This window comes from Chiloscyllium plagiosum, unplaced genomic scaffold (assembly GCF_037043375.1).
Source record: "Chiloscyllium plagiosum isolate Xiang-an unplaced genomic scaffold, Cpla_swu_hap1 HiC_scaffold_6, whole genome shotgun sequence".
NCBI lineage: Eukaryota > Metazoa > Chordata > Chondrichthyes > Orectolobiformes > Hemiscylliidae > Chiloscyllium > Chiloscyllium plagiosum.
This window is the reverse complement of record NW_028270144.1, coordinates 77,933,080-77,945,173: the sequence shown is the minus strand read 5'-3', so window position 1 is coordinate 77,945,173 and position 12,094 is coordinate 77,933,080. Positions and strand designations below refer to the sequence as shown.

The 12,094-nt window shown below is 39.1% G+C and overlaps 1 protein-coding gene across 3 annotated transcripts in view; it reads right to left on the bottom strand.

Annotated features, from left to right (window-relative positions):
- Nucleotides 1-11,764, bottom strand: part of dync2h1 (dynein cytoplasmic 2 heavy chain 1) — a 565,214-nt gene extending 553,450 nt beyond the window's left edge. For 2 of the 3 annotated variants that reach the window (XM_043691805.2, XM_043691808.2), the window contains exons 1-2: nt 11,292-11,764; nt 3,111-3,307 (exon numbers count right to left, since the gene is read on the bottom strand). In XM_043691805.2, the coding sequence (XP_043547740.2) occupies nt 3,111-3,305 (195 nt within the window). In that variant the 5' untranslated portion in view covers nt 3,306-3,307; nt 11,292-11,764. The remainder of the gene's footprint in view (nt 1-3,110; nt 3,308-11,291) is intronic. The other variant, XM_043691806.2, reaches the window with a different exon arrangement.
- Nucleotides 11,765-12,094: the final 330 nt, after the last annotated feature.

Sequence of the window (12,094 nt, the reverse complement as noted above, 5' to 3'; positions counted from 1 at the left end):
ATAACTGAATAAATTCAGAAATGTGACATGGGAAAAATGGCATAGATCTCAGAGGGAGAAGAGGAGGACTGAAATTTGCAAAAATAAAGGCTTATTATTTTGTTTGAAGAGAAAGGTAGATAATATTGGGTTTAAAAGAGGTGGAAATTATTTTGAAGAATGGGAATGAGAGGTTCCTCTTACCATCTGAATTTGAAAGACACATCCTTCACAAGATTGCTTTTTTGATCTCAAAAGTAAGTGAACAAATAATTGAATAAAAGCAGCTATGTACAATTCAATTATTTCATAGTAAGATGAACCAAGAAGCCTCCTCCAGAGGTTCCCAACATCACAGAAACTAGCCTTCAGAAAACTGACTCACTCCACATAATATAAAGAAATACAGAAGACATTGACAATATTCTGCCATCAGTAGTGAAGACTGAAATGTTGCAGAACTAGCTGCAACTTAAGCTATTCCAGTGCAGCTACAACACTGACAGTGTGGAAGTTTGCTTAGGCATGTAACTTACACAAAAAAATAAAAGACATCCAACTTGGCTAATTACTGCAATTAAAGGTATTGTTGCCAGTGCTATTAAAGTACATTTGCTCAAAAAACAATCTGTTCATTGATGTTCAGGTTGGGTTCAGTCAGGGCCACAGCTCCTGACCAGATTAGAGACTTAGTTTAACATGGACAAAAGAGCTGAATTCCAGGGGTGAGGGAAGACTGACTGCCCCCGACATCAAGATAGCATTTGACAGCGTGTAACATCAAGGAGCCTTCGCACAACTGAAGTCAATGGAAATCGGGATAAATTTTCAGCTGGTTGAAGTGAATAGCATTTTGTCTTGCTGGCTGAAGCAAGACAAAATGCTGATATACTCAAATCATTTCACTATGAAAGCCAATACACCATTTACGTTCTTCACTGCTTGCTGCATTTGCATGCTTACTTTCAGTGTCTGGCGTATAAAGGCACCCAGATCTCATGGCACCTTCCCCTTTCCCAGTTTATCATTATTCAGATAATAATCTGCTTTTCTAACTTTGCTACTTAAGAGGATAATCTCACAGTTATCCACATTACAATTCATTAACTCTTGGAATCAGTTACAGAAAATGGAAACAGACCTTTCGACTCAACTCAAGCCATGCCCCATGCAAGTCAGAATCAGTTTAATAGCTGAAAATGTGTTGCTGGAAAAGCGCAGCAGGTCCTCAGTTTTCTCCTCAGTTTAATAGCTATCAAGGAGTTACACTATGTTTTCAATAACTGAACGTTTCTTTATTATTATTTAACTGCAGCAGATCCCTTCCAATTTTCAGATTTAAAATGAGTAGTTTTGAAAGGGTCCATGTCTGGAGAAATTGCCCATCAGAATCTGCAATTTCTTGGTGATTCTCTTGAAATCTGCTATAATTGGGAATTCCACAAGGTCCTGATGCATAATTCACATCTACTCTTTAGAAATAACTACCTAGTGGCACAGTGGCTCAGTGGTTAGCACTGCTGCATCACAATGCCAGGAACCCGGTTTGGATTCTAGTCTGGGTGACTGTCCATGTGGAATTTGCACATTCTCCCATGACTGCATCGGTTTCTTCTCGTGCTCCAGTTTCCTCCCACAAACCAAAGATGTGCAGACTTGGTGGATTAGCTATGGGAAGTGTGGGGACGTGGTTTGGGGGTGGGGGGGGGGGAGGAGGTGTCTGCGTGGGATGCTCTTTGGAGAGTCAGAGCAGACTCAATGGGCAAATGGTCTCTTTCCACACTATAAGGAATCTATGAGCAGATCTTTATTCTATAAGAAAATTCAGGTCATTATATCCTTTGGCTTTTTTTGCCAGCATTTATGAACAAGAAAATTTTGAGAGCAATCAGATCTGTGTCTTTACAGAGGTCAGTCCCGCTTTCACACTGCTTCACAGCGTCCCAATTATCTAAATATATAATTAAGAAAAACAAGAGAGAACATAAACAAAGAAGACAACAAACAGTAGAATATTTTTCTGGTTTCATTGAGCAAGTAACCCTTCTGTTTCCAAGTTACCAAAAACACAACAAATGAACAGTGAAGTATTTTAAATCAGCCTCTCTTCCAGGATTTTATGCTATATGTCTAGAGTAGTTGGAACTTGAACCCAGGCCTTCTGACTCAGATGAAAGGACACTACCACTGTACTTCTTACTGGTTACAGGACAACAATAGTCTTCCAGAAATATGTCATATTTCAAGTGTTTCCATTAAAGGTGCAGTCTGAGGTCTTTTGCATATTTTAAAATCAATATAGTCAGACAGATCATGACACACCTCTCAAGCATGTGTGAACACAGGTCTCCTGCCTCAGTAGTAGGGATACTACTACTGCACCACAAGTCCACCTTGCAACACCTGTCCAACATCAATGGGGTTCATTCTTCATTGCTCAAAACGGCAGCCTCATGAATGACAGCTATCTTTCAATTACTAAAACATGAACACAGTTCAATATCCTAAAAATGTGCGACATCAGTTCTGTGGTTGAAACATTGATCACATATTGAGCGGTGAGTGTACTGGACAATCTCAATTAGAAACAATTACCCAACACAATTATCATAATATTATCCCATTCAGATCAGAAATGGAAATATTCACTATTGCCTTAAAGAAACCACAATGATTAATAGAATTAGATTTAAATAGAGCCTAACTTGGAAGAGTCATCTTGGATTTCTGATAAAATGTGTGTTTCACATGCAATATAAGTGCTGAAGAAAGGGACACCCTTCACATTTTATCTAAATGACCATCAAGCAGTAGCAAGTAAAATATAGAACATGTTACATGCACAGTAACATAGTCAGGGAAGGGGAAAGCAATGTGCTTTGCTCAGGCTCAGAAGAACATGCTGCGCTGCTACACCACTTTTGTTAAGATTACACGCTTTAGCCTCTTAACAATGAGGTTACTGATACTGTGCCAAAATATATGGAAACTTTATTGAGTACTTATGGATTGGAATTCCATTTATTGTCCTTACACCCATCATAAAAACAAAGATTTTTTTTATCATCATGTACATACAAATTAATTCAGTCTATGATTAATGGGGAGGAAAAAAAAAACTTAATTTATACCTTGTTACATATAAGCAGCTGGTCCGCTGATTTCTGCAATGAGATAATAAAAACATTGCCATCATCTAGAAAATCGTTCAATTCCCTTCTGTTCTCCAGTGATGAAATGAGAGAATCTGAAGGTGGAAAGCCAAAGTAATTTCCTGCTGTTCTGAGAATGAAACTTTTTCTTGGATCTTCTAGACTGGCAGGCATGCCTTAAAACAGAAAAACATTTTTTTATATTTTAACTCAAGAAACAATATCACAATTTTATATACAAAAGTATCCATTGAGCTAGAACGTAAAGAATCGCAAATACCTATAAAAGGCACACAGCTATTAGATTTTTATAGTTTGAACAAAACAATATTTAAAATCACTGTATTCCTCTGAACGAAACAGTAATGCATCTTACTACTGCTAAATGCTAGATCATTATTTAAAATCCTGTTTTTGCACCCATAGGGACTATGTAAAGAAATTTTATAGGGATTATTGACGATCAATGTGTTCATCAGTCTAAAGAAAACTGGAGTCCTTCAAGCAGCAATTGGCCACATTTCAGGCTGTATCCTTCAGTGTAGTCAAAAAATTGTACCTGCTCATTCAGGCCACAATTATACTGCAGAAAGAGAAAAGCGGTTGGCCAAGCACTGGATAGCAGAGGGAGTCTGAACTCACAGTAGTTGGGAAATGTAGTTACAGCAATTATTCAACTAGTTAATATTGAACAATATTGCAGTACTACCAAGCAAGAAACTACACTATAAAGTGCCCTTCAACTAAGCAAATGAAGACAGTGACTATTTATACATGGTTTATTATACCATGTACGAAGTGGTTGGCACACACTTTAAAAAGAAATTCATAAAAACTTGAAACAGATAAAGATACAAGATTTTAAAGGAGACAATAGGGTGACAAGATTAGTTCTGGAATTCTCATGCCAAGAGCCAGCACAGACAAGATGGCTTCTGTGCTGTAGCCTTTTATGCACCAGGACAGGAACCCCTGCATTATTAGAGAAAAACAAGACAAGTTGATGAGAGGCCGCTGACTCAGAATTCTATGATTTGTGTCCACGATGGTTCCATTCCAATGTTTTTACAACAAACTAATTATCAAACTACATTATTTCAGTTCTTCTTTGTGATGATATAGATCACCTTCACAAAAGATGACAACAAGGCATAATTTCAGCTATGCCATTAACTACAGATAAAGCAACTCTCAAGGGGAAGAAAACTTAACAGGTAAGTTAACTAAAGTCATTCGTATGTACTAATGAACAGATAGCTGAATAAAAACAACTGCAGACTTCTGGGAGCTCAATATCCTCCTACCCTTTTACTATTGTTACATTAAAAGAAGGAAAGCAACAAAATTGAAGACAGAAAAAAAAACATTTAGATCTGTCTAACTGATACTCACAACCTGTACGCTGAGTAGCAGAAGTAAACACTATATTAACCAACTTCTAAGGAAGTTCACTAATTTGCATATAAAACTTAAGTATAACAATGCATATTGATTTCAATCTTGTTTTGGATCATTACTAATCAGACAATTCAAGTCTTAAATCAAATATTTAGATTTCAATGCTGGGTGGTGCCAAAAGATGACTCAACAAATACACTTTGTTCAATTAATTCCTGATACAGAAACTTACAATATGTTTTGATGGAATTTAACAACTTTTTTTATTAAATAAAAATCAAGAATAAAATACACTTCAGTATTTAACACAACATAAAAATTATAGATTCTCAAAAGAAACATTTATTTTTCCTTCACTGTTTTGAGGAACTTATAAGTTAAAAAGGTACCCACTGTACATATCCTTTAACTGACAAAAGTTATTGGAAATAAAGATGCCTGGCAAAAGCATCACACTGACAACATCAATTAGTTATAACAGAATGAGTCCAAATTGCTTGCAGATGCTGGTCAACTGAAAGAAAATCAGAAAATGTGAGAAAAACTCAGATCTGTGGAGACAGAAACAGTTAACATTTCAGGTTGATAATATCAGGGCTTATAATTCCAGATCATCTGGACATTTTGAACTTTTAACTGCAACATCTTTTTTTTTCAACCAAGCCGACTGTGAATGTAAATTCAGTGGCTTTCTGGAGAGCAATTCTTGATTTTCTAACAATAGGTATGACATTTTTCAAATTAACTAAAAGACTCGAGGAACAAGAAGCTGACTATCCAAACCCCTCTCAGCTGGAAACCATTCTAGTGTGTAGACTGATACAGTGCAAAGAAGAGCTTTGAGCACAGCCTGAAACACCTCTAAACTGCAGGTAAAAGAAAGGGACAAGACTCGCTCTCGCTCCAACTGCTACCATATAACCACTGTACAAAGGAACTATGACTAAAGTATTTCAAACAACCTGCAAAGTCAGTTCCTCCAAACCAACATGATTAGTGGCTAATATACTCATTCTTTTGTTAACTTAAGAAAGCCTGGTTCAATTGGCTCCTTTTAAAACAAATTCATTTGGTCTGGGAGAAAGGTATTCTTTATAATTTATCCTTTTTGTGACCAATCAAGGGAGCGGGTGAATAAAGAAGGGAGCCTCCTTAAAAAAAGAAAAAAGTAAAGAAGGGAGCCATTCAGCCTGCCGCAATCAGTAGCTCAATCATTTGGGGCATTCTGTCTGTAACCATACAAAAATATGGGAACTTCACTCATTCTGGTTCTAATAATGACCTATTACAATTATGACTACCACAAATTAAAGGTTAACTGTTTCTCTCTCCAAAAGATGCTGCCAGAATTATTCAGCATATTTTTTATAACCATAAATGCTATCACGCACAACTGAACAACTTACCCAACACCAAGATCACTGAGTTTTTTTTTAGTTTTTTTTCTCCTTTAACTACTACCATTAACCACTCATGTGGCCAATACAAGCAAAGTCCATTATATCAAAAGTGAGGGGGAGGTAAGGAGAGAGGAAGGAACCAAATCAAAAAGGAGTTGAAATGGGAAATAAAGCATTGTATCACCACAATGCCATCTCTCTTTGAGCCCATAAATAGCAGCGATGGGCATCACACGTTCCCTCTCCAAGGACACTTAATTTTCTGTTTTTACATTTTTAACTAATATCCACCACTGGTAAAAACACCTATGTAACCAATTAAATATTTATATGCAAAGCCCATTATGGGCAAAGCAAACCATTTGAAGTGAAGAGGGAATAGGGAGCAAGGAAAAGGACTAAATAGAATTGAAGGAGGAAATAAAGTACTATATCCCCTGTGTGCCCACCTCTCATACGTCAAGAGCATTGATGGATGCTCAATTTTCTGATTTTACTTTTTGTTAAACAGGCATAAGTAGCTAAATGGCTTATTCCTGTTGCTATGTTGCATCATCCCAATTCACCAAAACATTTGAATTCGCTGTATTCCTGCTCCTAGCTAATTCTTTATCCACCTCCCAAAGTTTAGCCAAATTTTCATTCCCTTTGAGACAAGAAACCCTGTCTCTGCAATTTAGGAGGTAGTGGTTTAGGTGCATTTTTTTAAATTGAATCTATCTTTCCTAATCAACCTCCTCAGAGATAAAAATCACACACCACCTTTCAGAGCGCTGCTCCTTCATCAGGTAGTTAACAACTCCAAAAGCGCTCTGAAAGCTAGTGCTTCCAAATAAACCTATTGGACTATAACCTGGTTGTGTGTGATTTTTAACTTTGTACACCCTAGTTTAGATGAGAGTGGTGCTGGAAAAGCACAGCAGGTCAGGCAACATCAAAGGAGCAGGAAAACTCGATGTTTCGGGCAAAAGCCTTTCATCAGGAATAGATGAAGGGCTTTTGCCCGAAACGTCGATTTTCCTGCTCCTCAGATGCTGTCTGACCTACTGTGCTTTTCCAGCACCACTCTAATCTAAACTCTGGTTTCCAGCATCTGCAGTCCTCACTTTTGCCTTTGTACACCCTAGTCCAACACTGGTGTCTCCAAATTATGACTCCTCAGAGATGTTATTACACACCTCTGGAGCAGGTGGGACTTGAGCCCAGATCTCCCAGAGCTATGGGCTTTTAGCACATTGTACCATATAATCACCTTTTGTGTTCTTTGCTAAAGCACAATCAATTTAATTCCCTATTCCATTCATTAAAATATTCGCTCATTTTTCTCTTAAAAATCTAATTTTTTCCCCAATGACTGCTTTTGTCAAAACAACTCATGCTGAAACAACTCTGCAATAAGATTTTATTTTAACTCATTTCTCCTTATTTTGAGAATTTTAACAAATAGCCACTTGTCATTGGAGTTCTCAGGGGAAACATACATTCCCTTTTCAACTTAACAAAATGAAATGATACAAGTAATTCCTATTAAGTCCTCCCATAGCCTGTCCTATTCCTCTAGTCTGGAAATAGTGTCATCATCTCTCCTTTCTCACTCCCAGCACAATACCAGGAAATTTAGAATATACATATATGTTACATATACATCTATAATGTTGAGCACAGATTATATAACATTTCATTTGCATATTTATGGTAGTCAGAATTAGACTAGCTTATTCGATATAATTTTATCTATCTCCAACTACACTGTTGGAGCGTTAATAATCTAGTCAGCTTGACCTCTCTGATCCTTTACAAGTTATCAGCATCATTAAGTATTTACACTTAACACAAATTATAGAGTCACAGAGATGTACACCACAGAAACAGTACCTTCGGTCTGACTTGTCCATGTCGAACAGATAACCTAAATTAATCTAGCCCCACTTGCCAGCAGTTGACCCATATCTCTCTAAACCCTGCCCAGTTATATACCCATCCAAATGCCTTTGAAACGTCGTAATTTTTATAATAATTTATACCAGCTTCCAACACTTCCTCTTGCAGTTATTTCCATACACATATCACCCTCTGCATGAAAATGTTGCCCCTTTGATCCCTTTTAAATCTTTCCCTTTCAGCCAAAATGTATGCCGGAGTTCTATGCTCTCCTACCAGAGAGTAAAAACCTTGACTATTCACCCTATCCAAACCCTTATCCACGACTTATAAACTTGTAGAAGACCATAGACATTGACCAGAAATTAGGCCATTCAGCCCATCGAGTCTGCTCCACCATTCAATCATGGCTGATAGGTTCTTGAGTATCAACGGTTACGTGGAGAAAGCGGGAGAATTGGCTTGAGAAACCCATTCATCTCAGTCTTAAATATACTCAATGACCTGGCCTCCACAGCCTTCTGTTGCAATGAATTCCATAGATTCACCACTCTCTGGCTGAAGACGTTTCTCCTTATCTCTGTTCTAAAAGGTCTTCCTAAGGCTGTGCCCTCGGGTCCTAGTCTCTCCTATCAATGGAAACATCTTTCCAAAATCTACTCCATCCAGGCCATTCAGTATTCTGTATGTTTCAATTAGATCCCCCCCCCCACCCCCTTATCCTTCTGAACTCCATCGAGTATAAACCCAGAGTCCTCAAACTTTCTCATTTGTTGAGCTTTTCATTCCTGAAACCATTCTCATGAACCTCCTCTGAACACACTCCAAGGCCAATAGACCCTTCCTGAGATATAGGGCCCAAAACTGTACACAATACTCCAAATGTGGTCTGACAAGAGCCTTATAGAACCTCAGAAGTACATCCCTGCTTTTATATTCAAGTCCTCTCAAAATAAATGCCATCATTGCATTTGCCTTCCTAACTCAACCTGACTCAACCTGCAAGTTTACATTGAGAAAATCCTGGACTAGAACGCCCAAGTCTCTTTGCACTTCAGACTTCTAAACTTTCTGCCTATTTAGAAAATAGTCCATGCCTCTATTCTTCCTACTAAAGTGCATGACCTCAAACTTTCCCACGTTGTACTCCATCTGCCACTTTGCTCACTCTCCTAACCCCTACCAAATCTTTCTGCACCTTCTCCACCTTCTCAATGCTATCTGTCCCTCTACCTATCAATGTATCATCTGTAAACTTAGCCAGAATGCCCTCAGTTCCTTCATCTACTTAGTTAAATGTATGCAATGAAAAGTTGTGGTCCCAACACTGAGCCTTGCAGAACACCACTTGCCACCATGAGAAAGACCCTTTTATCCCCACTCTCTGCTTTCTGCCAGACAGCCAAGCTTCTATCCATGCTAGCACCTTACCTCTGACACCATATACCCTTACTTTACTCAGTGGCCTCCTGTGCGGCACCTTGTCATAGGCCTTCTTGAAGGCCAGGTACATAACATCAATTGACTCTCCTTTGTCTAAACTGCTCATTACTTCCTCCAAAAATTCTAACAGATTTTTCAGGCATGACCTCCCCTGAATGAAACCATGCTGATTTTGCCCTATTTTACCAAACACATCCAAGCATTCAGAAATCTCATCCTTCACAATGGATTCCAGGATTTTACCCATGACCAAGGTTTGCCTAATCAGTGTGCAATTTTCCATCTTTTGCCTTACTCCCTTTTTAAACAAGGGTGTCACGCTAGCGATTTTCCAATCCTTTAGAACCCTCCCTGATTCTAGCAATTTCTGAAAGATCACCACTAAGGCCTCCACTCTCTCTTCCTTAGAACTCTGGTGTCCAGATGATTAATCCACCATCAGGCCATTCAGTTTTCTAGCACCTTCTCCTTGGTGATGGCCACCATAATCAGCTCTACCCTCACACTCTTGAATTTTTCAGGATATTACTTGTGCCTTCCACCATAAAGACTGGCACGATGTGAGAACATAGAACATAGAACATAGAAAAATACACCGCAGTACAGGCCCTTTGGCCCTCGATGTTGCGCCGATCCAAGCCCACCTAACCTACACTAGCCCACTATCCTCCATATGCCTATCCAATGCCCGTTTAAATGCCCATAAAGAGGGAGAGTCCACCACTGCTACTGGCAGGGCATTCCATGAACTCACGACTCGCTGAGTAAAGAATCTACCCCTAACATCTGTCCTATACCTACCACCCCTTAATTTAAAGCTATTTAATTTAATTTAAAGGGTCTGATTATTTTCCTCTGCCATGTGTTTTTGTAAGGGAGAATACACTAAGCATGTGCAATCAGGAACTGATGACACTTTTGAATGAGTTCTCTGGACAATATCATCATAAAAGCTTCACTACATTCCCACTTGTAAAATCAGGCAATTAAAGCACATGAATTAGCATGATGTCAAGCCCTTAAAGTACTTCTTGTTCTACTCCACAAAATTTTCATTTTTATGCATAACTGATTTTAAAATTACAGATGAAAAGATGATAAATATTACATATTTGTTTGAAAGCAAAGATCAACTTTAACATCTGCCCTGATGTTTCACATAAGCTAAACGTTTTAATGCTAAATTCAAAGCACAAAAAAGTATCGTCTCATTAGTGTTGACTGGATCACAAACACAAAGTTCTCCTATTTTATTTATACTTTCAGTCTGCTATGCCATCGCTAAAATTAAAAGAAATCTCTTAAACTTTAGTAGATGAAGAAATGTAAATTAATTTTGGAAAGTATTGTTGTTATTCATGTAGAAAAAAAATCTTTCCATAAATTACTCATGTAATTATTCATTTCCTCAGTCATTTCCTTGATACCCATTACTATCTCTCCAGCATCATTTTCCAGCTGCCCAATGTCCACTTTTGCCCTTTATATATCTCAACAAACTCTGACAGTCTTAAGGTCACCCCTCAGCCTCCGATGCTCCAGGGAAATAGCCCCAGCCTATTCAGCCATTCCTTACAGCTCAAAACTTCTAACCCTGGCAACATCCTTGTAATCTTTTCTGAACCCTTTCAAGTTTAACAAAATTGTTCCTATAACAAGGAGACCAGAACCAACTGCAGTTTTTCAAACATGACCTAACCAATGTCCTGTACTATTGTAACATGACATCCCAATTCGTATACTCAATGTTCTGATTAATGAAGGCAAGTGTACTAAATGCCTTTTTCGCTACCCTTTCTAACTGCCACTCCACGTTCAAGAAACTATGAACCTGCACAACAAGGTCTTTGTTGGGCAACAATGCCCAGTACCTTACCATTAAGTATATAATGCTCCTTAAACTTGTCCATTTTCACCCCTCACAAGAATCAAATTTCCTGAAATTTCAGACAAGTATTAATAATTACAGCAGGATGGGGAGTGGAAGAATGAGATTTACATCTTAGATGGCAATAAAATACCCTCTGTCCAATCTCACCTTTGTTTTATTAATTACTGGTGGAGTGAACTGTCACCTTTCTCATTCACTTTATTTTGAAAAATTATTTGCTTAAATTACGCCTAACAGCCATCCAATATTATATGAAAATCCCAGCAATCGGCCACAGAGTAAGTCTGTTATTGTTCACTTCAATAGAAATTGAATGTCTGTCTGGGAGAAACAGTCACATCAGTGATCACTCAACTTTAACCATGCCCAGGCCTTGCCATCAGCTCCCAGAGACAATGAGCTTTAGCACCCAGGAACGCTGCTGCTTTATTATGGCTGTAGCTCGCCAACTGATGTGCAGCGCCGCCCCTCTCCGGCCTGGTGTTATCCGTTGGTCCTGGAAGGGCCGCCCGTGAACAGCTGCCGGTCCAGGCCGGGCAGCTCGCGATCAGCTCCTCCCGCGTTGTTGGCAACGCCGAGCGTCCCCGGTAACCCGACACGGCAACAGCCAGCCTTCCGGAAATGACGTTCGTAGAAGGGAGGTGAATCCCTGCAACAAAAGCGCACGACGTCTTCAAGCGCCCTCCTCCTGCCGGGAGCGGCGAAGCTACAGCTGAGTGCGGGGCGGTGCCTGTCCTTTAAAGGAGGAGTCAAGTTGTTGGAGTGACAGCCGCGCGCCCATCTCCCCTGAGAGCACGGCGGGACAGTCCACTTGGAACTTACAAACAGAGCATGTGTGGGGGGTGGAGAGATTTTAATTTGAAATGATCACATTCCTGTCGGAGGCTAATCTCACAAACGTGCTTGGTTGGTATAGATACAAAGATTATGACGGGGAATGCTTGCGCGTT